Source organism: Kogia breviceps, chromosome 1 (assembly GCF_026419965.1).
Source record: "Kogia breviceps isolate mKogBre1 chromosome 1, mKogBre1 haplotype 1, whole genome shotgun sequence".
Taxonomy (NCBI): Eukaryota; Metazoa; Chordata; class Mammalia; order Artiodactyla; family Physeteridae; genus Kogia; species Kogia breviceps.
In genome coordinates this window covers 89,603,173-89,625,319 of record NC_081310.1, presented here as the reverse complement: position 1 = coordinate 89,625,319, position 22,147 = coordinate 89,603,173, and the positions used below count along the sequence as shown (strand labels likewise).

The 22,147-nt window shown below is 56.4% G+C and overlaps 1 protein-coding gene across 1 annotated transcript; it reads left to right on the top strand.

Annotated features, from left to right (window-relative positions):
- The first annotated feature begins 3,852 nt into the window (after nucleotides 1-3,852).
- On the top strand, nucleotides 3,853-20,196 carry IGSF9 (immunoglobulin superfamily member 9). The gene is made up of 20 exons (XM_059076802.2): nucleotides 3,853-4,179; nucleotides 4,418-4,606; nucleotides 9,749-9,901; nucleotides 10,767-10,921; nucleotides 11,158-11,275; nucleotides 12,883-13,024; nucleotides 13,116-13,261; nucleotides 13,354-13,496; nucleotides 14,713-14,853; nucleotides 15,389-15,505; nucleotides 15,717-15,867; nucleotides 16,067-16,190; nucleotides 16,443-16,618; nucleotides 16,856-17,106; nucleotides 17,314-17,398; nucleotides 17,495-17,671; nucleotides 17,869-17,911; nucleotides 18,240-19,091; nucleotides 19,332-19,459; nucleotides 19,690-20,196. Exons 1-20 carry the CDS (start codon nucleotides 4,122-4,124, stop codon nucleotides 19,869-19,871), a joined length of 3,531 nt encoding a protein of 1,176 aa, XP_058932785.1. The 5' UTR covers nucleotides 3,853-4,121; the 3' UTR covers nucleotides 19,872-20,196.
- Nucleotides 20,197-22,147: the final 1,951 nt, after the last annotated feature.

The following is a 22,147-nucleotide window of genomic DNA, read 5'->3' as shown; positions in this document are numbered from 1 at the left end:
GCAAAAAGTTGTGCACACATGTTGGGGAGGGTCCTAGGACTGGTCAGTTGTGCAAAAAGAAACGAGATAATAGGGCTTCCCTGCTGGCGCAGTGGTTGAGAATCCGCCTGCCGATGCAGGAGACACGGGTTCGTGCCCTGGTCCGGGAAGATCCCACATGCCGCGGAGCGTCTGGGCCCGTGAACCATGGCCGCTGAGCCTGCGCATCCGCAGCCTGTGCTCCGCAATGGGAGAGGCCACAACAGTGAGAGGCCCGCATACCGCAAAAAAAAAAACGAGATAATAGGCCAAAGGTAAACAAAGACACAGAAGGACTGTCCTGTATACGTGATTTAAATCACCGCTTTACTGCACTCCTCCTCATTAGAGAGGACGCCCATACCCTTTCTCTCCAGGTATATATTTCTACCTTGCTTCAGTCTTAAATAAACTGTTTTTCTGTGTGCTCTCCCACTTGTGCCATGTCTCTAATAATAAACTTTGTACCTGTTTTTACAGTTTTTTCCTCCTTGAAACATTCTTACTTTCAATGGAGGTAAGAGCCAGGGAACTTTGTCTCTAGCCCCTAGCCCCTGGTGGTCTGGTGGTTAGGATTCCTGGTTTTCATCCAGGCTTCTCAGGGTCAATTCCTGGGCAGAGAACTAAGATCTCTCTTCAGGACCACTCACTGTGGTCCTGTGAGTTCAGTGTGAGCCGTGGTTAGACCTATCCTGTTGGGTCTCTCCTGGTGTTGAGGCCATGATTGGGGATGGTGCACTCTGCGTGGCAGGAGCTCAGTCTGGGGTGAGATCAGAGTGCTGCTTTTAGGGAAGGCTTCCAGGGGAGCACCCAGACAGACTTAAGACTGCTTAAGCCTGGTGGGGAAGGTGTCATGACCCTGCATCCCCAAGGCGGCACCAAGGTGAGGAGGTAGAAAGCTCTATGAGGCAGATATGCAAGATGTATTTCTGCCTGCCGTTGAAGTTTCCAAGGGGGTGGGTGTGATGGAGCCCCAGCTGGGTCTGATTCCAGCTCTGCCCTGTGCTAGACAGTAAGTCTTGGGCAGGTGACTACACCTCGTGGAGCCTCAGTTTTCTTATTAGTCAAACAGAGCCATACCTACCTCTGAGGGTTTCTGTACAGGTTACATAAGAGTCATGAAGCATGTAGTCCAGGATCTGGCTCCCTGTAGGGGTTCAGTAAATGAACCCTGGAGGATGCTGCCTGGGCCCCCCCATACCAGCAGATGGGGAGGTTTTCAGTCTCTCGTGCCAGGATGTCTCTCCCCTCTGGGCCCGTTTCTCTGGGTGGTTGGTGCGGGTAGCTAACTTGGCAACCTCAGGCTGGGAGCGTCGCCTTCCCCTCTGCACACTGTGGGCGGAGCCTGGAGAAGATTTGGGAGCTCGCCAGTGCAGACAGGTATTTCCAGTCCAGCCAGAGAAGAAATGTGTGGAGGTGGGAATGGGGATGGGGGAGGAGATCAGAGGAGCGGGGTAGGTCCCCTGGGAGGAGGGGGGGGAGTCCTGCTCCCCGCTTGGTGCTCCTGCCCCCAGGCTCAAATTTCAACCCTAGCTGCCACTTCTGCGGTTAAGCCCGTTAGAGGAGGGGAGAGGGTCCAAGGTGGCTTACACAGGAAGGAAGGTGTGCAAGGAGCCAGCTGAGGGCAGGCTCCTGCGACCCCGGGACCCCGGGACCTGACCGGCGTAGCCCCTCAAGCTTGCGGCGGGAAGCGGCCAACTGGCCTTCCCACCCTTCGTTGTATCGAGCTCCACCAGGGGGCGACCCGGCCCACGTGCCACCCAGTCCAGCTCTCTCGAAACTACAACTCCCAGGCCGCTCGGGGGTCGCGCCCGCCTTGCCTCGCCTTCTGCTCGCTCCAATTGGCCGCCGCGGGAGGGGGATTGGCGGTCTCCAGGGCGACGGGCGGCGCTCTGGGCATCCGAGGCGGGGAGGCGGGTCCGCCCCCTATTGTGTAGCTGGAAGAGTGGAGCGGAGCGGTGCGGAGCAGGTGAGGGCGGGAGCGCCCTGGGGGCAATGGAACGGGGTGCCGGCGGGGGGATGGAGAACAGTGCGGGAGTTATGGGGGGCACGAAAAAGCGGGGGACTTGTGGAGAGAAGTGGAATTCTTTGGGGAGCAGAACTAGGGGAGTTCTGGGGAGTGAAGTGGAATTCTGGGTGGGTGGATGGGTGGGTACTCCTGGAGAAGTGGAGGAGTTCTGGAGGTAATGAGCGTGCCGGGGGGTGGGGGCGGTTTGGTGAGTTCCAAAAGCAAGGAGAAGGTTCAGGGGTCCGGAGAAGGCGAGGGAGAAGGGAATTGGGGGCAGGGTACCAGAAGTGTACTGTGGGCTGAGGCAAGCGAATTAGAGGGAGGGAAATTCTAGGGAAGAGAGGATAGGAGTTGTGGGTGCGTGGCGATTCGGGAGGAGACAGGGAGTTCCTTGAAGCGGAGAGGACCTGGTGCAATTGGAGATCAGGTGCGAAAAATAGGAATTTGGGGGGTGGGAGTTGTGAGAAGTGGGGATAACCGGGATGGGGGAAGGAGAGAGTACTGGGTGGGGAGACTATTAGATGAGGACATAGTGGCGACAGAAGAGTTGGAAGGATCTTAGGAAAAGCAGAGGAGTTCTGGGCAAACCTGGATACTGAGGTTTTCAGAAAACCGAGCCAGGAGGGAACTGGGGGTTCCTATGCATTTGGAAAAACATATGTCCATGAGGTGGCTGGGGACAGTGGAAAGCAAGGGGGATGGATGTTTGCTGGTGAGTTATCAGGAGTGCAGGGCCATTCAGTACAGGCAGGGATCAGGCTGAGGGACATGGAGGATGTTTTTATAGCCCTTTCCGAACTGTGAGGCCAAGAGTGGGGTGGAGGCCCACAGAGCAGAGTCCACTTGGATCTGCCAGGTCCAAGGCAGCCGCTGGGTCCCGCCAGCCCGCTGTGACTTCCCTAGATGCTCAGGGGCTGGGGCTGTCAAGGGTTCCTCCCCTCCATGCCCCAGGGCTCACTTTGTACACCCTAGGAACTGGTTGACTTTTTAGCTTCTCTTGGATCATGCCCCTGGGGTTAGTTAAGGAGGAGCCTAGCAAACCTTAGGCCCCAAAGATATTGGAGGGAGAGTAAGTGGGAGGAATTGGGTTAAGGCACTTGGCTCGTGGTGTCTGTCAGAGGGAGAGCTGCCTGGCAGCATCAAGAAGAGGAAGTGGCGCCAGCTGCCAGCCCCAGGACCTGCCCAGACCTGGAGGATGCTGCCTGGGCCCCCCATACTAGCAGATGGGGAGGCAATCTTCCTCTCCCAAATGTCTGACTCATTCACAGCTAAAGCAGTTTTGGAAGGCTGATGGAGAAAGAGGTATAGGGCCTCCAGCTTGCAGGGTTCACAGAGGCTGGAGAAATGAGGCAAGGATTTGTGCTCTGGGGGCCACTTTCTCTGGGTTTTCATCCAGGCTTTGCCCTTAACTGGCTCTGTGCGCCTGAGCAAGGCTCTGAGATACCCAAGGTCCTTATTTGTCACCGTGGGGTGGAGGCGATAATACTCATTCTACCTTGCTATCTGCTACCTTGTTATCAGCTTCAGGACTAAGGAAAGAAGAGGGAGAAGAGGCTGGACTATGGGGGTTCTTCATCTCCCATACTTTCCTGAGAAGTCCTTTTCCAAGTGTATAGGAACCCAATTTCCCTCTTGGCTCAGCTTTCCAAGAGCCTCAGTAACCTGGGTATCCCCAGAATTCCTCTGCTTTTTCTAAGATCTTTCCAACTCCTCTGCTCCCCACATGTCCTCATCTGACTGGTCTCCCCACCCGGCACTCCCTCACCCCAGCCCTTCTCCCCCTCATCTGCTCTCCTCTCTCCTTTCTCTGCTTTGCTCACCTCCAGCTTTTCTCTAACTCGGGGTTTCTTCTGGTTTCCAACATTGGCCCACTCTGCATGTTGCCTTGCATTTTGCATCTAGATCTGGCGGTGCTCCAGAGGACGGCTTCATCAGGTGTTACATGAGCCAAGCCCTAACTGTCCAGAAGAGTGAGAGCTGACCCCTGTTACCCAATCAGAAGGATTGACAGGGCTTGCTGGGCTGTGCAGGTCCCTGGGCCCCTCTGTCTGGGCCCCTGTGTATAGGAGGGGCCGGGCGAGCAGGCAGCTGGGCTATGGTTTGGTGCCTCAGTCTGGCCATCCTCAGCCTGATCATCAGCCACGGGGCTGACGGTGAGCTGGGCTTCCTGGGCTCCGGAACTCCCTGTTGGCCTTGGGGTGGGTGGTGGTCCCCTGGGGTTCTCTGTGCACAGGTCAGCAGAGGGGAAGAACAGCACTGGTTCTGCAGAAGTCGAGGATTCCCTCAACCGCTTCACAAAGGCCTGGGGAGCCCACAAAGATAGAGAGGGTATCTCCCCTCCCAGCCCTGATTCTGGCCCTCTGCTGTGTCCTCATGCCACCTGCCCTGCAGGTCAAGGGAAGCCTGAGGTGGTGTCGGTGGTGGGCCGGGCCGGGGAGAGTGCGGTGCTGGGCTGTGACCTGCTGCCCCCGGCTGGCCGGCCCCCTCTGCACGTCATCGAGTGGCTACGCTTTGGATTCCTGCTCCCCATCTTCATTCAGTTCGGCCTCTACTCTCCCCGCATCGACCCTGCTTACGTGGGTAAGGCTTATCCTCAGGTGGGAGGTCGGGAGGTGTCCCCGACAAAGGTGGACTGGGTAGAGTGGGAACAAGACCTCTTCTTAACAGCTCTGTCCCTGTCCCAACCTCATCTCCAGCTCCACTGCCTGAACTCTGCTTAACAAGCGTGGCTCTGCTCCCAAGCAGTGTTCATTCATTGAAGGATTCATTCATTTACACACACACACACACACACACACACACACACACACACACACACACACACACACACACGGTCTCTTTAAAACTCCACATGGTCTGTTCCAAAGGAGATCCTGCAGCCTATTCCAAGTGTCCATCCTAATTCTCTAATCGCTCTTTCTAGAGGTCATCATGAAACCTCCCAGACCATCCTGATTCCTCCCTATTCTCCCTACTTGGCCCTCTCCTGGTCCCTGGCTCTGCTATCTTCTCACTGCCCTGCCCTCCTCCTCCTCTACTTTCTTAAATGCTAGTTTGGGTGTTCTAGGCTTCTAGGGAGTGGGCTGATGGGGCAGCAGGGTGGGTGGGTCTACGACCTGTCTGCTTCTCCACTGCTTCTGATTCTGGCTACAGCAGAGTTCGTGCACGGACAGGGTGGGCTGGGATGGACCAGGCTCCCCTAAAGATCAGCAAATGATTGGAGCTGGACTGGGTTCCTGCTTCAGCTGGCTTCTGTATGGACTTAAAATAGTGTATAGGCTCCCTAGGGGCCTTCTCCTGTGCCCCAGCTGGCTCCCTCGAAAGGCTTAGCTTCCTCCTTATCCCCGATGGAGCCTTAATCTGAGTGGTTTAGGGTAGGTCTCGGAGGGCAGTGTGTGGGAGAGCCTAGGGCTGGGGCTGGGGCTGCTGGGGCGAGAGTCTGACTGCCTCCTCTTCAGAGGGGAAGCCTAGGAAAGGCCACCTGGGAGGATGTTGATGGGGGCCGGGGGACCCCCCTCCCTTTTCCCTCTTTAGTTTGAATCCTAGGAGAAGCCACAGGATTGGCTGAGCTGTCACCGCAGGGCAGGCTGAGCAGAGAGGGGAGGAGGCTCAGGCAGGTGCTGCAGAAGGGAAGAGTTTATTTTCAAACTGGGGGCAGTTGTTGGCAAACAGCCTGGTGGGAGCGTATGTGTCTGCACAAGCCCCCTGAGAACTGTGAAAGCGGGGCCCCAATTAGGACAAGTGGAGAGACAATGGCCGTGCCCACCAGCCCTCCCTGCCTCTGCCTGCCGGGCTGGGAGGGGCTGGGAGGGGCTGGGCTGCCAGGCTGAGGCTCCGCAGTTGCAGAACACGTTGCCCGACTGACGGCAGGGCAGGGGGAGGTGGAGGACAGGGGAGAGAAGGGCTTTTCCTGGGCTTCCCCCAAGGAGATGTGCAACTCTCCTCCACCCCACCCCCTGCCCTCTGTCCTGTCTTGAGGTCCCTCAGGCAGACAAACCACTGGACAGTAGCAACTTTGCTACCTGTGGGTTTTCTTTCTGTCTCTGTGGTGTTCCTGTGAGCTGCAAGTCTTTCTTCCTACCCCTGCCCTTCATGCCCACCCCTGCCCCAACTCTGGAGCTCCTGGTCGGGCAGGGCTAGTCTGGGGAGTCAGGGCCCTGGGGAGAGGCCCCTGCACCCATTAACCCTTTTCCTGCCTCCCAGTGTGGAAGGGGCCTCTCAGCCTTTGTGTAGGGAACTCTGAACTGCGGTTGCTAGGCAACGGGAGGTGGAGGTTGCTAAGGACAATGCTGTCCTGTCATAAACCCTCTCTGGGCAAGCAAAGGGGAGATGGCCTGGGACTGTGTGTGTGAGGCCCGTGGCCTAGAATGTGGGAGGGACCATGAGAGAGACTGGAGCTTCAGGGATTACACTGAAGAGAAAGTTTCCAATCTTTGAGGACCCTAGAATCCATCTAGCAGAGGAGACTGGATTTATAGACTAGTACAAAAGTAGTAAAAAGCAGTAGTAGTAAAAAGTAAAAAGTAGTAGTAGTAGTAAAACAAGACAGGACTAAATCCTAGGATGAAGTTAGCTGCTGTACGTAAAGAACCCAGCACAGAGCCTGTACAGAGTGCCTGCATGGTGTGAAACCGTGACTAGGCGTGCAGAGGAAAGAGGGTCCACTTCCTCTACACCAGCTTTCCTGGGGTGGATCTTAGATCAGCTCTTCTAATTCATGGGACCAGCTTTTGGTCTTTGACTTTTATGCTATATTTCTTGGGATTTTCAAGATACCCCATGTGGCAGAAGGGACATGAATTTTCTCTCTGGCCTGAGTCATTTGATAAAAATCAGTTATCTTATCCTCCATTTAGAACAACCTGGCTTCCTCTAATCATCTCCCCTCACTACCTTTTAGCCTTGCATACCCTCTGCAGAGTCACCTCTTCCTGGAAGCCTTCCATACTCCTCTTGCTTCTTAGCCTCTTGGAATATTTTTTAAGCTTCTGTGTGTATATGAACTTGCACATGTCCATGAGTGTGGATTCCCTGCCTTCCTACAGCTTGCAAGAATGGGGGCTGTGTCTCCTTCCTCTATACTCCCCTGCACATGGGGAGGTCCAAAAACACTCAGGCTCTGGCTCTGCGGGTAGAGGGGGGCCCAGGACTCAGGAGGATACAGGACTGCCTGCCCCTGGCCAGCTTCCTACTCTTCTGTGACACTACAGGTCTAGCCATTCATACCTCACAGAAAAGTTACGATATACTCTATGCTTTATTAGATGTTCTGGTCAACAGACATTTGGAGCTGTTACCCATTGGCTACCAACATCCCCCGAGTGAGAATATACTGACTGTGCTCAGTGATAAGTGCCCTGAGCGTCACTTGATCCTCACACCAGTGTGCAATGGAGAGTAATCTGCATCATGAGAAAGAAGGCCTGGCTGTATCACTGAGTAGCTTATTGGAAAGAAGCTTAACATCAGTTCCTTCCTCTATAATGGAATTCTTGGAAGGATTACGTATGGTGACAATGCCTAATATTACATGGCCCATATCCCAAACTCTATTTCCCTTCCCTCTTCTTCCTTCTTTGTAGCGACTGAAGATCACCATAATGAAAAGTTACCATCACACGGGATGTAGTAGAGGTCGCAGCGAGTTCCCCGGTGGCCTAGTGGTTAGGATTCCGGGCTTTCACTGCCATGGCCGGGTTTCAATCCCCGGTTGGGGAGCAAGCCATGTGGCACAGACAAAAAATAAGAAAAAAGAAGCGGTCGCAGTGGAGTCTGTGGGGGTCCCATGGCCAGGCAGTTTAGGGTTACTGAGGAATCCCACTGGTGGGAGGAAGGGTGTGATCATATGCAATATTTACCTGCACAACCCAGGCTTATCTTCTAGGTGGGGATTTAAACACCTAGCCCTTTAAGCAGCTCCACCCTTTCTAGAGAATCTGCGCCCTTGGACCTCATTCTTGGAAGAAAAAAGTCCCTTGCCTATGAGCACAGCACCGGCCTCAGCCTGATCTTCTCCTCTTTTTTCCTGATGGCTTCAGGGCCCCCACAGGTTTTGATTCTATTTCAGAAAGATGAACCCTAGAGGTAGAATGCAAGCAGATCGGAGGGGGTGAGTGCGTGAGCAGCTTCAGATTGCCCAGTCTTAGAAAGGGCTAAGTAGGGGCACAGTCTGGTTGTCTTTGTTTGGCATAACCCACAAGAATTAGAAAATGTCCGTTGTCCCTATCAAAGGTCAAGGCGGGGTGGGTAGCTGATTAATGTGGAGGGCGGGAGGCTGGAGGCAGCAGGACCTCTTCGTGGACTGTTGGCGTAACCCAGGTGAGATGCTATGGAACTAAACTAAAGAGAAGGTGGTAGAGAGGGAAACAGCATCTAGGAGGTAGAATTGAAAGGCTTACTGAACAAGCAGATGTGGGGTTAATGGAGAGAACAGTCTAGGTGATACCAGGTTTCTGGTAGGGTGACGTGCGTGATGGCACTGTTCACTGATACAGGGGAGAAGAGGGAGAGGGTGTGTCGTCAGGTGAGGGATGGAGCCAAGGTTGAATGCAGGCTGCTGATTTCAAATCATGAGCTCATTCATATTCAACCATTTTTATTTAAGCACCCGCTGATGCCAGGCACCATGCTGCCTGCATTCCATCCACCCCACCTGGATTTTTTTCTCTGTTTTTTTTTTTTTTTTTTTTTTTTTTTTTTTTTTTTTTGCGGTACGTGGGCCTCTCACTGTTGTGGCCTCTCCTGTTGCGGAGCACAGGCTCCAGATGCGCAGGCTCAGCGGCCATGGCTCACGGGCCCAGCCGCTCCGCGGCATGTGGGATCTTCCCGGACCAGGGCACGAACCCGTGTCCCCTGCATCAACAGGTGGACTCTCAACCACTGCGCCACCAGGGAAGCCCCTCTGTCTCATTTTATAGATGAAGAAGTTGATGTTAAGAGAGAAGTTAAGTGATTTGGCCAAAGAAGTAAATGACAGAGTTGGAGGCTAGGTTTCTGTGGCTCCCAAGTGTGTGCCTTGCTCACTAGGTTGCACTGCCAGGGACCCACGAAGCTGTCTGGAGTGCAGGGCTCCGTCAGGGTGGGAGGGTGCTGTCTGCTTGCGCTGGGGCTGGGTGCTTTGTGGAGATCTATGTAGTCTGTCAGCCGGGGCTTGGATGCCCTGGAGCGTGAGGGGATGGGGTGAGGAGGCTGCTGACCTTGCTGCCTGGCTGGTTTGGACTCTGGCCACCCTAAGGCGCTTAGGCCGCTGATAATAGTCCTGGCGGATTAGGGACTTTGGTAGGCGAGGTATGGATCCCTGCTCAGGCCCCAAACACAGCTGTGGTTTCTGGGCACCAAGTCCTCTGGCAGGAGTACTCCCGGGACCCCCCCCCTTACAAAAAGAGCTCAGGGATGGGCAGATTCTGTACGAATCCAGAGGAGACCAAGTACTGGCTCTTCAAGCCCCTTCCCCTTACAGTCCTGGAAACTGCTGCTGCTCTGGTTTCTCTTTGTCTAAGCTGGGTCCCAGCTGCTGAAAGGCAGGAGCCATCAGAGGGGCTGAAGGGAGAGATCTGCCCTCAGTGACCCCAGCTCCATCTGTGCCTCTCTGGACCCAACTCTATCAGGGTAACCGGGAGACACTGAGCCTGTTCTTGACGTCTGAGAATGACTGGTGTGACCAGGGGCCTGGGGCTCCCATGGGGTCCCTTCAGCACCCTTGATCCAGGGCTCCTCCCCCAGGGCGTGTCCGGCTTCAGAAGGGGGCATCTCTCCAGATCGAGGGGCTCCGTGCTGAGGACCAGGGCTGGTACGAGTGCCGTGTGCTCTTCCTGGACCAGCACAGACCCGAGGACGACTCTGCTAACGGCTCCTGGGTGCACCTCACAGTCAATTGTATGAAGCTGGGAGCAGGCAGGCGGTGGAGGAGGGAGGGGAGAGGAAGGAGGAGGGAGGGGAGGGGAAGGAGGAGGGAGAGGGAGGGGAGGGAAAGGAGGAGGGGAGGGGAGGGAGGGGAAGGAGGGGGAGGGGGGAAGGAGGGGGAGGGGAGGAGGGCAGTCCCGATGCCCCACCCTTGCTGACACCCTTCGTTTGCTGGCTCTCTCTTTGCATCTTACCCCTGCCACCCCCACTCCTGCCCTTTCAGTTCCTCAAACCTAAATCCAATCAGCCTTCTTGGCTCTTTGTTAGGAACTTCCTCTTCCTCTCTCTTCCCTGCTCCTGCCTCCCAGGCCAGGAGAGGGTAATGGGTAGGAGGGGATAAGGGGTTATTGACCCCTGAGTGAAACATCACTCACATATATACAACATTTTGTTTTTTCAAAATAACTTTTAACCCCGTACGTCATGAATTCTGTCTCAACTCTAAGAAGCAAGGAGGTCATAATTATTCCCATTTCATAGATGGGGCATGGGGAGACTGGGTCATGCCACTGATTAGTGGCAGAGCAGTCTAGAACTCAGGTCTCCTGACTCCCAGGATAGTGCTTTTCTAGAGGGCACCTAGCTCTCTCCCAGCTCTGAACACCCAGCCTGGTGGTCAGCTCCCTCACCAACTCTGCAGGCCAGTGGGGGAATGGGCTGGTGCGTCCTTACTGGGTACTGGGTGCAGCAGACAGGGTGGCCCTGGGTTGGGGATTCCTATGAAGCTGGTGGGCTGATGGGCTGAAGGCTGAGGCCCTGATCTGCCTCTCTGGTCCTCGGACGCTGTTCTTTGGGCTGATGGCCCCTCTGGCAATCCCTGACGCCTCTTTCCTTGCAGCCCCCCCTCAATTCCTGGAGACACCTCCCCAGGTGCTGGAAGTGCAGGAACTGGAGCCTGTGACCCTGCGTTGCGTGGCCCGCGGCAGCCCCCAACCTCGTGTGACTTGGAAGCTCCGAGGACAGGACCTCGGCCAGGGCCAGAGTCAGGTGCAAGTGAGTCCCAGGGCTGGACAGGGTGGGCCAGATAGAGTGTGAGGCAGGTAGTGGCCTGGGAGCGAGGCCCGGAGGTTGAGAGATGGGCCGGAGGAGGGGCTTGGCACTGGCTTCCCTGAGCCCAGCACGCTGCCTCCCTCTGCTGGCCTCTGCTAGCCAGCCTCGGAATTGCGGGGTCTGAGGCCCGCCGTGGGTAGGGGAGACACAGGGTCCTTCCTCACCCACTCTGACTCTAGGTGCAGAACGGGACGCTGCGGATCCGGAGGGTGGAGCGAGGCAGCTCCGGAGTCTACACCTGCCAAGCCTCCAGCACTGAGGGCAGCGCCACCCACGCCACCCAGCTGCTGGTGCTAGGTGCTGTCTCGGGGGAGGGCCGGGAAACAGGACACACACGTGAGAGGACTGACTTGTGGCTGAAGGTGCACACAGCCAGCAGCCGGGGTAGGGGGGAGGCTTGTGCCTGAGGGCAGGGGCCCATGGAGAGGGAGGGAGCTCCCAATGCAGGCTCTTCCTCTAAAACCAGCATCTTGCCTGTAAAAGGATCAGTGAACAGAGATAGATACTTAGTGCCAGCAATGTGGTATAGTGAGAAGGGCATGGGTGCTGGTGTTAGACCATGAGCCATGGAACCCCCTTGACCTCCAGTTTCCTCATCTATACAAAGAGGTTCCTATGTTCCTCGCAGGATTGTTACAAGAATTAGGTTCAGACGAGCACAGTGATCATAGTAATTCCTGGCCAAGCCCTGCCCCTTAGAATGAAAGCTGAGAAGTAGACTCTGCCTTCATGGAGCCTCTTATCCACAGTGGGAAATAAGACGCCATTGCGAAGTGCTGCTCTCCTGGGTACTGTGGGAGAGGCAGTGCTGGGCAGTGGTGCAGGGTGAAGTCTGGTGTTGAGAAGGCCTGAGTATGAATTTGCCTTCCCTGCTGATCTCGGGCAAGTCACCTCACAATCTCTCTGTCTCTGAGCCTTCATGTCTTCACCTATGAAGTGGAGACAATAATTTCTACCACAAAAGGCTCTTGGGAGGATTAAATGAGAATAGTGCAGGTAAGGTGCTCAGCTATGCACGGCATGCCTGTAAGTGCTCTATACACCAACTCATATCATTACCACTTATTACTGACCACTCACACAGTAGGAGCCCAGAGAAGGGAAACAGCAGTGCAGCTGCAGACGCTAGAGACGGTTTGGCAGGGGCTCTGTGGCCTGGCCAGGCTCTCAGGGAAGAGCATTCTAGACTGCGGGATCAGAGAGCAAAGGCATGGAGATGGGAGTGAGTCTGGCATAGGCACAGTGAGCTACCCATACTGACCTGAAAGAGTTCACAAAGACTTGACATATGAAAAGATAGTTGGCCAGGCAGGGGTTACAAGGGCCCACGGGGCTGGGTCAAGAAGTTTGAGCTTAATGTGCTAGGAGCCAGGAGCTGTTATGGGTTCTTGAGTAGAAGTGTTCTGTGGCCAAAGGTGGGGGGGACATTTCTGCATGAATGGTCATCAGAGTGGCAGGGATGGTGGAGCCTGGAGTCAGGGATTGCTGCAGCATCTTGGGGTAAGGTACTGGGTATCCGGATTAGGGTAGGAGACATAGAGGTGATTTCAGATGTGACAGATGAGGGATGGAAAGGATAGTGGGTGTAAAGGTGTAAAGGGTGATCAGGGGGATAAAACTGATTCCCCCTCCCCAACACACACACATACACATACACACACACACACACACACACACACGGGAAACTAGGTGAATGGAGGTGATGGGAACGGGAGCTGGCCAGGGCAGAGGAAGAACTTGTGTTAAATAAAAGGGTTAGGACCTGTTTCCATACCCAAGGCTTTGTAGCAATCAGCCCTGTATTCCAGAGAGCGGACCTGGGAAGAACTATACAAGTGACCCTCAGGGTTCCTGGAAGACTGGGCTGAGGCCTCCCCTTCCCCATGTGCTCCCCCCCGCCACAGGACCCCCTGTCATCGTGGTGCCCCCCAAGAACAGCACGGTCAATGCCTCCCAGGATGTTTCCCTGGTCTGCCAGGCTGAGGCGTACCCCGCTAACCTCACCTACAGCTGGTTCCAGGACAGCACCAATGTCTTCCACATTAGGTGGGGCATGGGGTGGCGGGGGTGGGGGGGACTGATGGGCAGTCTGAGTCCAGCAAGGCCTGGACCCCCCTGCCCACGTGCCATACTGCAGCCGCCTGCAGCCCCGAGTGCGGATCCTGGTGGATGGCAGCTTGCGGCTGCAGGCCGCCCAGCCTGATGATGCGGGCCACTACACCTGTGTACCCAGCAACGGCCTTCCGCGCCCACCCTCGGCCTCTGCCTACCTCACTGTTCTCTGTAAGCCTGACCCCAGCTCCCTCCCCAGACTGCTCTCCTCCCCTGGGCCAGGCCAAGCTCCTCCCCAACAACTTGCCACTGCTTCCCCCCAGACCCTGCCCAGGTGACTGCCATGCCTCCTGAGACACCCCTGCCCATGGGCATGCGGGGGGTGATCCGGTGCCCGGTTCGTGCCAACCCCCCACTGCTCTTTGTCAGCTGGACCAAGGATGGGCAGGCCCTGCAGCTGGACAAGGTACAGGCTTGGGGCAGGGGATAGAGGGCTTAGCTTGGTGGTATTCTAGTCAGGACAGCTGGGGTGGCATTAGATCAATTCAGTGACTGGGGAACATGCTGTGTCGTTGCATGGGGAACCGGAGCAGAGACACCCATGCCTACAGGGGGCATGGCAGTGCAGACACTGCTAGACACTGCTAGAAGGCCAGGAGGCAGCGAGCACCTTCCTCTTAGGACTAGTTGAGGATAAGATCAGCAACAGCTTCTGGGACTCTGGTGATGGGCCTTGAAGGGTGGAGAAACATTCCATGCAGAAACCAGGACCCAGAGGCAGGAAACAGTATAGTGCATTTATGGTACAATGAGTCTACCAGCTGGGGGGGAGCTACAATGCCTATGGAGACGTGACTGGTGCAGAGAAATCTGGAAAAGACTGGTTGGGACCCAAAGGAGGAACTATGGATGCCAAGTTAATATTACTTCATTCCACGGTGATTGAGATCTTTTGTTTGTTGGCAAAGACCACAAATTCCTTGTGGGCTAGTATTTCATCTTTTAATCCTAGTCTCCCCGGGGCTACTGCAACTGTAGTGGTGCTCAATAAATATTTGTCTAAGGTTTAAAAAAAGAGTCCAAAGGCATTCGGAGGCAGTGAAGTTGCTTGGGCAATGGTGTGATAGGAATGGAGAGGAAGAGACTGGACAGACAGAGTGGGTACAGAGGCTATTGAAACGAGAGTGTGGGTGAGAGGTTACGAGGCCTGAGTTAGAAAGGAGGACATGAAGATAGATGGGCCAAAAGGCCTTCCCAGGAGGACAGACGTGGGGCGTGAGACGTAGTGAGGAGTCGGATGTTAGCCTTTAACACAGAACTAGGGAAGCCAGGAAGAAGAACCGATTTGGGGTGGAAGATGCAGAATGTAATCTCGGAGTGCTGGGAAGACAGCAGGCCGGGAGACCCATACCACTCAAGCTCAACCCCAGGGTGTGCCGTGCACACTGGATTCCCTGTGAGTGGCTCTCCTGGAGTCTGCAGTCCCAGTCTTCACCCCCATTGGTAGTGGCCCCTCTGTAGGAAAGAGAAAGGAAGGATGGAATTCACGAAGAGGTCTGGCCTAGGGGTAGGGCTGTGGCATCCTCTGCATAGATGTGGGTCCCTCCTGCGCATTGCCTCTCTCCATCTCTAGTCTGGCCTCCGCTGAGTTTCTCTCTCTGCTTGTCATCTCATGCCTCCAGTTCCCTGGCTGGTCCCAGGGCCCAGAAGGCTCCCTGATCATTGCCCTGGGAAATGAGGATGTTCTGGGAGAATACACCTGCACCCCCTACAACCGTCTTGGCACTGCAGGGCCCTCCCCGGTGACCCGCGTGCTGCTCAAGGTGAGGCTCGGGGGTGGGGGGGCAGTAGGTCAGGTGGCCAAAGATGTGAGCCTAGCGCTAACACCTGGCTGACAGAGGCGGGTGGGACAGATACATGTGTGTGTATGGGGTGGGGGGGGCTTCCCAGTCTGTGTTTCCCACGATGGCCACGGCAGCAGCTATCAGATGCCATCACAGAGGTTTTTGCAGAGATGGTGCTGGGGAGGTGGGGCATCGGTCACCTGCACACAGTAAGATATCCTGCCCGCCCCGACCCTTTAACTTGGACCAGGCTGCCTTCCGCTCTAGAGGGAAGAGAGTGGGAAGCAGAGGGCAGGGTGAAGGGTGTTCTGTAGAGGTTTGTACATCTCCAGAGAGGCCCTCGTCTCTCCAGCAATGTCCCTCCAGCCCCCCTGCTGGGGAACAGAGAGAAAGCTAGAGAGACACTGAGAGATGGAGACAGACGCAGCGTGATGGGGGCCCCGCAGAGGGGAAGTAACGACCCTTAGACAGCAGTGTGAGAGAGCCCCCTCCCAATGCCAGATCTGGCTTACAGGCTCCCCCAGCTTTTCTAGAACGGCCCAAGGAAGAATATTTCCAAGAAGTAGGGCGGGAGCTACTCATCCCTTGTTCTGCCCGAGGAGACCCTTCGCCTACTATCTCTTGGGCTAAGGTAAGGCTCCTGACCCCACTCCTCCTGTATTCACGCCTGCTACGCCCCTGACTCTCCGTGCTCCTGGCCTTTCTGTGGGAGGGAGGAGGTGGGGAGGAGAGGGCTGTCAGAGGCAGGGCGGGGAGGAAACTGGAGCTGCCCAGAGAGATGAGTGGCGCCCTTGGTGAGGGGTGGCTGCGTGTGTCCTCAGGGCTGACCAGTGGTTCTGTAGGTGGGCCGGAGGCTGCAGGGCCAGGCCCAGGTGGATAGCAACAGTAGCCTCATCCTGCGACCGTTGACCAAGGAGGCCCACGGGCGCTGGGAGTGCACGGCCAGCAATGCTGTGGCCCGAGTAGCCACCTCCACGAATGTCTACGTGCTGGGTTAGTGGGGGCGGAGCCAGCTGGAGGCAGCCATGTGGGAAGGAGACGGGAATAAATCATTCTGGGGGGGGGCCCAGATGGGGGATCTTGGGTGGGGAGCCCCTGGGATGATGGGTGGAGGGCCAAAGCCCTGGTCTCCCCCTAGCTCTTTGCTGTCCCTCAGTACCCTGACCATCATCCCTCTGTTCCCCCCACCCAGGCACCAGCCCCCACGTTGTCACCAATGTGTCCGTCGTGCCTTTGCCCAAGGGTGCCAATGTCTCCTGGGAGCCTGGCTTTGATGGTGGCTATCTGCAGAGATTCAGCGTCTGGTACACCCCATTGTGAGTGACCTGCCCCTGCCATCCCTCTCCCTCAACACCCTGATTCTCTCTGGCCCTCTGCCTTTTCTCCCACCCCTCTATCCCAGCCCTGCCCTAACCCTGCTGCCCGAGTTCCAGAGAATCTCAGGGATTCATGGCCCAGGTTCTGAGACCCTGGATGGTGGAAGGGAGGGGAGAGGTCAGCTCTCTGGACTCCAACCTTCCTGCTCTTCCTAGTTCGTGAGGTGCCCCCCATTTCCTCCTGTCCTCCAGGGCAAAGCGTCCTGACCGAGCCCACTACGACTGGGTGTCCTTGGCTGTGCCCATGGGGGCTGCTCACCTCCTAGTGCCAGGCTTGCAGCCCCACACCCAATACCAGTTCAGCGTCCTCGCTCAGAACAAGCTGGGGAGCGGGCCCTTCAGCGAGATCGTCTTGTCTGCCCCTGAAGGTGAGAGACCTCTTACCCAGAGCAGCAGACAAGGATAGGCCAGGACTGAAGGGACCTGGGTGGGAGGGGGCAGAGGTGCTGGACAGCTTGGGGGCCAGAGGGCTTTGTGGAAGATGATACAGGCTTGTCTTTAGGGGCTCTGGGAGAGCAGCTGGGCACCAGGGGATGTCGAAGGCCAGAGGAGCAGGGGAGGAGCGCTGGAAATCCGATCTTTACAAGTCTATTTGTCCCATTCAGGGCTTCCTACCACAGCAGCTGCCCCCAGTCCTCCCCCAACAGAGATGCTGCCTCCCCTGTCCCCTCCGAGAGGGCTGGTGGCAGTGAGGACACCCCGGGGGGTACTCCTGCATTGGGATCCCCCAGAACTGGTCCCTAAGAGACTGGATGGCTACATCCTGGAGGCACGGCAAGGCTCCCAGGGGTGGGAGGTGCTGGATCGGGCCGTGGCAGGCAGTGAAATGCAGTTGTTGGTGCCAGGACTTATCAAGGTAGGTGTGGGAGGCGGGCACGGAGGGTCCTCCCAGCAGCCCTCCGGCCCTCTGCTCCACTCTCCAAACCTGATCTCACCCTGAGTTGACTATCCTCACCTCCGGCTGTCCACTTCACCCGTACCTTCCAACTGTAAAGTCTTTCCGAACGGGGTTGGGGGTGGGCAGTGCTGAATCCTGACCCCCTTCCTGGACCCCAACCCCCAGGACGTTCTCTACGAGTTCCGCCTTGTGGCCTTCGCCGGTAGCTATGTCAGTGATCCCAGCAACACGGCCAACGTCTCCACTTCTGGTGAGAATCTGGCAGGAGGGCAGAGCCCCGGGGATTGGGGGACTCGAAGCCCACTAAGTCGTGGACACTGACCCTCCTTCGTGGTCCTTTGCCCAGGCCTGGAGGTCTACCCCTCGCGCACACAGCTGCCAGGCCTCCTGCCCCAGCCAGTGCTGGCCGGCGTGGTGGGCGGGGTCTGCTTCCTGGGCGTGGCTGTCCTCGTGAGTATCCTGGCCGCTTGCCTTACGAACCGGCGCAGAGCCGCGCGTCGCCACCGCAAACGCCTCCGCCAAGGTAGGCCACCCGGGGCCCGGCCAAAGAAGGGCCCCGCCCCTCCATAAGCACCTCCTACCTGGAGGAGAAATCCCTCCCTCCTGCGTGGGCCAGGTGTGTTCCCACAACCCGTGGTCCTGCTTCCCCACTGGCCTCCACTTTTCCCAGGCAGATGATATTGGGCGCCTGTGTCACCTCTGGTTCTCCTGTCCTTACAGATCCACCTCTTATCTTCTCTCCGGCCGGGAAGTCAGCTCCCCAGTAAGTCCCTCCACTTCCTGGGCTTCCTTCTGCCTTCTGTGAGCGCCAGGGTTCTCTGCTTTTCTGCACCTTGGGGAGGGGTAGGAGAGGTGGAACAGAAGTGAGAGGGAGGTAAGGATGGAAGTGCAGAGGCCCCAGCCTGGGGGCTGGTCCATTGTTGCCTGTGCCTTCCCTCCACCGCTCCACCCCTCCACCGTGGGGGTCCTTTTTCTCCCTTGCTCTCCCTAGCTCTGCTCTGTTCTGCATCAAACCTCTCAAGGCCTGACGCTGGTTCCTGGGAGGGGGACTGACCCCCTACCACAGACCCTGATCTCCTGTCCTTCCCCAGCTCTGCTTCGGGCTCGGGCAGTCCTGACAGCGTGGCGAAGCTGAAGCTCCAGGGTTCCCCAGTCCCCAGCCTGCGCCAGAGTCTGCTCTGGGGGGAACCCGCTGGACCCCCCAGCCCCCCTCCGGATCCTCCACCTAGCCGGGGGCCCTTACCCCTGGAACCCATTTGCCGGGGACCAGATGGGCGATTTGTGATGGGACCCAAGGTGAGGACCTCCCAAGAAAAGTCAGGCCCTGAGCAGGCTGAGCCTCGGACCCCAGCTCAGCGTCAGGCCAGGTCCTATGATGGCAGCAGCAGCCCCAGTGGGATACCCCAGCCCCTCTGCATTGCAGACATCAGCCCTGTGAGGCCCCCTCCAGCAGCATCACCCAGTTCCCTGCCAGGTCCAGGACCCCTGCTCCAGTACCTGAGCCTGCCCTTCTTCAGGGAGATGAATGTAGATGGGGACTGGCCCCCCTTGGAGGAGCCTGCTCCTCCCCCAGATTACATGGATACCCGGCCCCGCCCCACCTCATCTCTCCTCCACCCCCTGGACTCCCACTCTGAGTTCCCCAGGACAGCGCTTCCTGGGGCCGTGCTTGGGGTTGGGGCCTCCCCAGAGCCCCCGTACACAGCACTGACTGACTGGACACTGAGGGAGCGGCTGCTGCCAAGCCTTCTGCCTGCCGCGCCTCGGGGCAGCCTCACAAGCCAGAGCAGTGGGCGGGGCAGCGCCTCCTTCCTTCGGCCCCCCTCCACGGTCCCCTCTGCAGGAGGCAGCTACCTCAGCCCCGCTCCAGGAGACACCAGCAGCTGGGCCAGTGGCCCTGAGAGGTGGCCCCGAAGGGAGCATGTGGTGACAGTCAGCACGAGGTGAGGGCAGTCCCTGCCCAGCCCTGCCCTATCCAGGTTCTCCCCACCCCTCTCCTATACCGTCTGCCTTCTCCGCTCCATTCCCACCCTGGGACCAGGAGAGCTGAGGTCCTTTTGCTGAGGTCCAGGGATCTTCAGAGGAAACCCATGGCCCACCCTCAGCTTGGGGTCCCTGGGTTCAGGCTTTTCTGGCTACCCTCCATTGCTCTACCCATACCAAACATCTGTCCCTTTTAACAGGAGGAACACATCTGTGGATGAGAACTATGAATGGGACTCAGAATTCCCAGGGGACATGGAATTGCTGGAGACTCTGCACCTGGGCTTGACTGGCCCTCGATCCCGACTTGAAGCTGAGCCAGAGCTAGGTGTGGGAGCCCTCCAGAAAGGCAGGCACCCCTGGCCTCGCTGTCCTGCACCCACACCCTTAGGACCCAGTCAGTTCCCAGCTGGGCCCTGTGCCCCAGGCCCTCTCCTCTTGCTGTCTTGGCTTCTCTGCATTGGCAGGCCCTAGAGAGCTTCGTGGTGCCGGTGAACCACAAGACTTCACCCAGGGAACCTTAAGACCTCTTCCTTTCGTCATTCTGCCCTCTTGCAGGTGCGACGACTCCAGAGGAGGGCTGCCTCCTGAAGACTGCCCACGCTCCTGGCCCTGAGGCCCGCTGTGCTGCCCTTCGGGAGGAATTCCTGGCCTTCCGCCGCCGTCGAGATGCTGCTAGGTTCCGGCTACCGGCCTATCGACAGCCAGTGTCCCACCCTGAACAGGCCACTCTGCTGTGAATGCCCTAATGTGAGGCAGGGTGAAGGCACACGGTCCCTGCAAAGAAGGCCCCCAGCAAAACCTAGCTCCAGCCTGGGACACTGCCCCTCCTCCTTTGGTGCTCAGGCACAGACTCTGACAGTGGGCTTGGTATGGAATGTATGTGCTGAGTCTCTAGAGCCTGGGGCCTGGAACAGGGATCTTAGGTCTGCCTGTGTGTGTGTGTGTGTGTGTGTGTGTGTGTGTGTGTGTGTGCGCGCGCGCGCGCGCGCGCACGCGCACGTGCGCGTGTGTGGTGTTTGTGGTATGGGTGAGGGTTTTTTACAGGTGAATAAAGAAAGTCTGAAAAATCTTTCTGTGTGTCATCTGCTTTGAATCTGAGAGGGAGGTTGGAAAATCCCTGAACCCTAAAAAAGGAGGGTACTCTTCCTGAATGAATGGACGTAGGTTCAATATCCATTCAAAAAGCATTTATTGAGTGCCTACTGAGGTCAGCTATTGAATGCCTACTGAGACCAGCCATTGAGCTAGATGCAGAGGAAGTACAAAGTTCACGAGACATGTCTGCTCTTGGGGAGTTCTTTCTGGCTGGTGAAGCAGGCAAGTAAAGAAATAGTTACAGTATGATGTGATAAGTTCTGTGATAAACTATATGTTGGTTATTAAGGTAGCACGAAGGAAGGAGTCAGCAAACAGTGAATGCTTACAGCTTGCGCTGGGATGAACTGGGACGGTTGCAGGCATCATCACAGGAAGTGAGAACAATGAAAATAGCCACAGCTGAGCACTCACTGTGTGCCAGGCACTGCTGTAAGCTCTTTACATGTATCATTTAATTCTCTACCACTCTGAGGTAGGTAGTACTATTAGCTCTATTTTATAGACTAGGGAACTGAGGTGTACAGTGCTTTAATAAGTTGCCCAAAAGTCACAAAGTTGGTGATGGATAGAGCAGGTGAGAAGTCAGTCAAGGGAGGAAATGCATCCCAGGCAGAGGAACAGCCTGTGTAAAGGCACGGAGGATTCCTTGGCCTACCAGGGGATCACTGGAATATAGGGGTAGGGCGGATCGGGCAAGAGAGAATGGAAAAGTGGGAAGGCACTTTTATTAAAATTATTATTTTTTTAAACTTTATTTTTATCTTTGGCTGCATTGGGTCTTCATTGCTGTGTGCAGGCTTTCTCTAGTTGCGTGGAGCGGGGGCTACTCTTTATTGTGGTGCGCGGGCTTCTTGTTGCAGTGGCTTCTCTTGTTGCGGAGCACGGGCTCTAGGCACACGGGCTTCAGTAGTTGTGGCACGCAGGCTCAGTAGTTGTGGCTTGTGGGCTGTAGAGTGCAGGCTCAGTAGTTGTGGCGCACAGGCTTCGTTGCTCTGCAGCATGTGGGATCTTCCCGGACCAGTGACCAAACCCGTGTCCCCTGCATTGGCAGGCGGATTCTTAACCACTGCACCACTAGGGAAGTCCTGCACTTGTTGGTGATGTGCTTGAAAACCAGGCTAAACTGGGTCTTCTATCATCTATGAAGAACTCCACTGATGGATGTAAGCAGGGACTCCACCCCAGAGGGACTGCTCAACTGAAGCCTGAAAACAGGGAGGGGGAGCCCTCCTTCAACCCCCAAATGAGGCTCTCCTCCACCCTCAGAGACAGAAGAACTGCCAGCCTCCTCCTCCACTGAGGGTTCTTTTGATCCCTCCAGGATTAAGAAGAGGTGCCAGGTCATAGAGGAGGAAATGAAGGGGAAAAAAGTCAAGTCTGGGGACTTCCTTGGTGGCGCAGTGGTTGAGAATCTGCCTGCCAATGCAGGGAATACGGGTTCGAGCCCTGGTCTGGGAAGATCTCACATGATGTGGAGCAACTAAGCCCGTGCACCACAACTACTGAGCCTGCGCTCTAGAGCCCGGGAACGACAACTACTGAGCTCATGTGCCACAACTACTGAAGCCCACACACCTAGAGCCCATGCTCTGCAACAAGAGAAGCCACCACAATGAGAAGCCTGCGCACCGCAACAAAGACTTAACACAGCCCCCCAATAAATAAATAAATAATAAAATTAAAAAATAAAATTGTTTAAAAAAAAAAGTCAATTCTGAACCCTGGGTCCCAGTGCTGACCATGCATGCCTCTTGAGCCCTGGGCATGGAATGACCTCACTGCTAGTCTGGGGCTTGAAGAAGGTGGGGAGCAAGACCACCGAGACCAGGAGTTGTCCTGGCCTGCTAGCCTCAGTCCTGCCACACCCTAGACAGTTGTCGGGGCGGGGGCGGTGAGCGTCTTCCTGTGCCTCCAT

Coding starts and splice junctions, on each gene's coding strand:
- IGSF9 (XM_059076802.2), top strand. CDS start 4,122: ATGGTTTGGTGCCTCAGTCTGGCCATCCTCAGCCTGATCATCAGCCAC. Junction 13,025..13,115: donor ACCAATGTCTTCCACATTAG/GTGGGGCATGGG, acceptor GCCATACTGCAG/CCGCCTGCAGCCCCGAGTGC. Junction 15,868..16,066: donor CACGAATGTCTACGTGCTGG/GTTAGTGGGGGC, acceptor CCCCCCACCCAG/GCACCAGCCCCCACGTTGTC.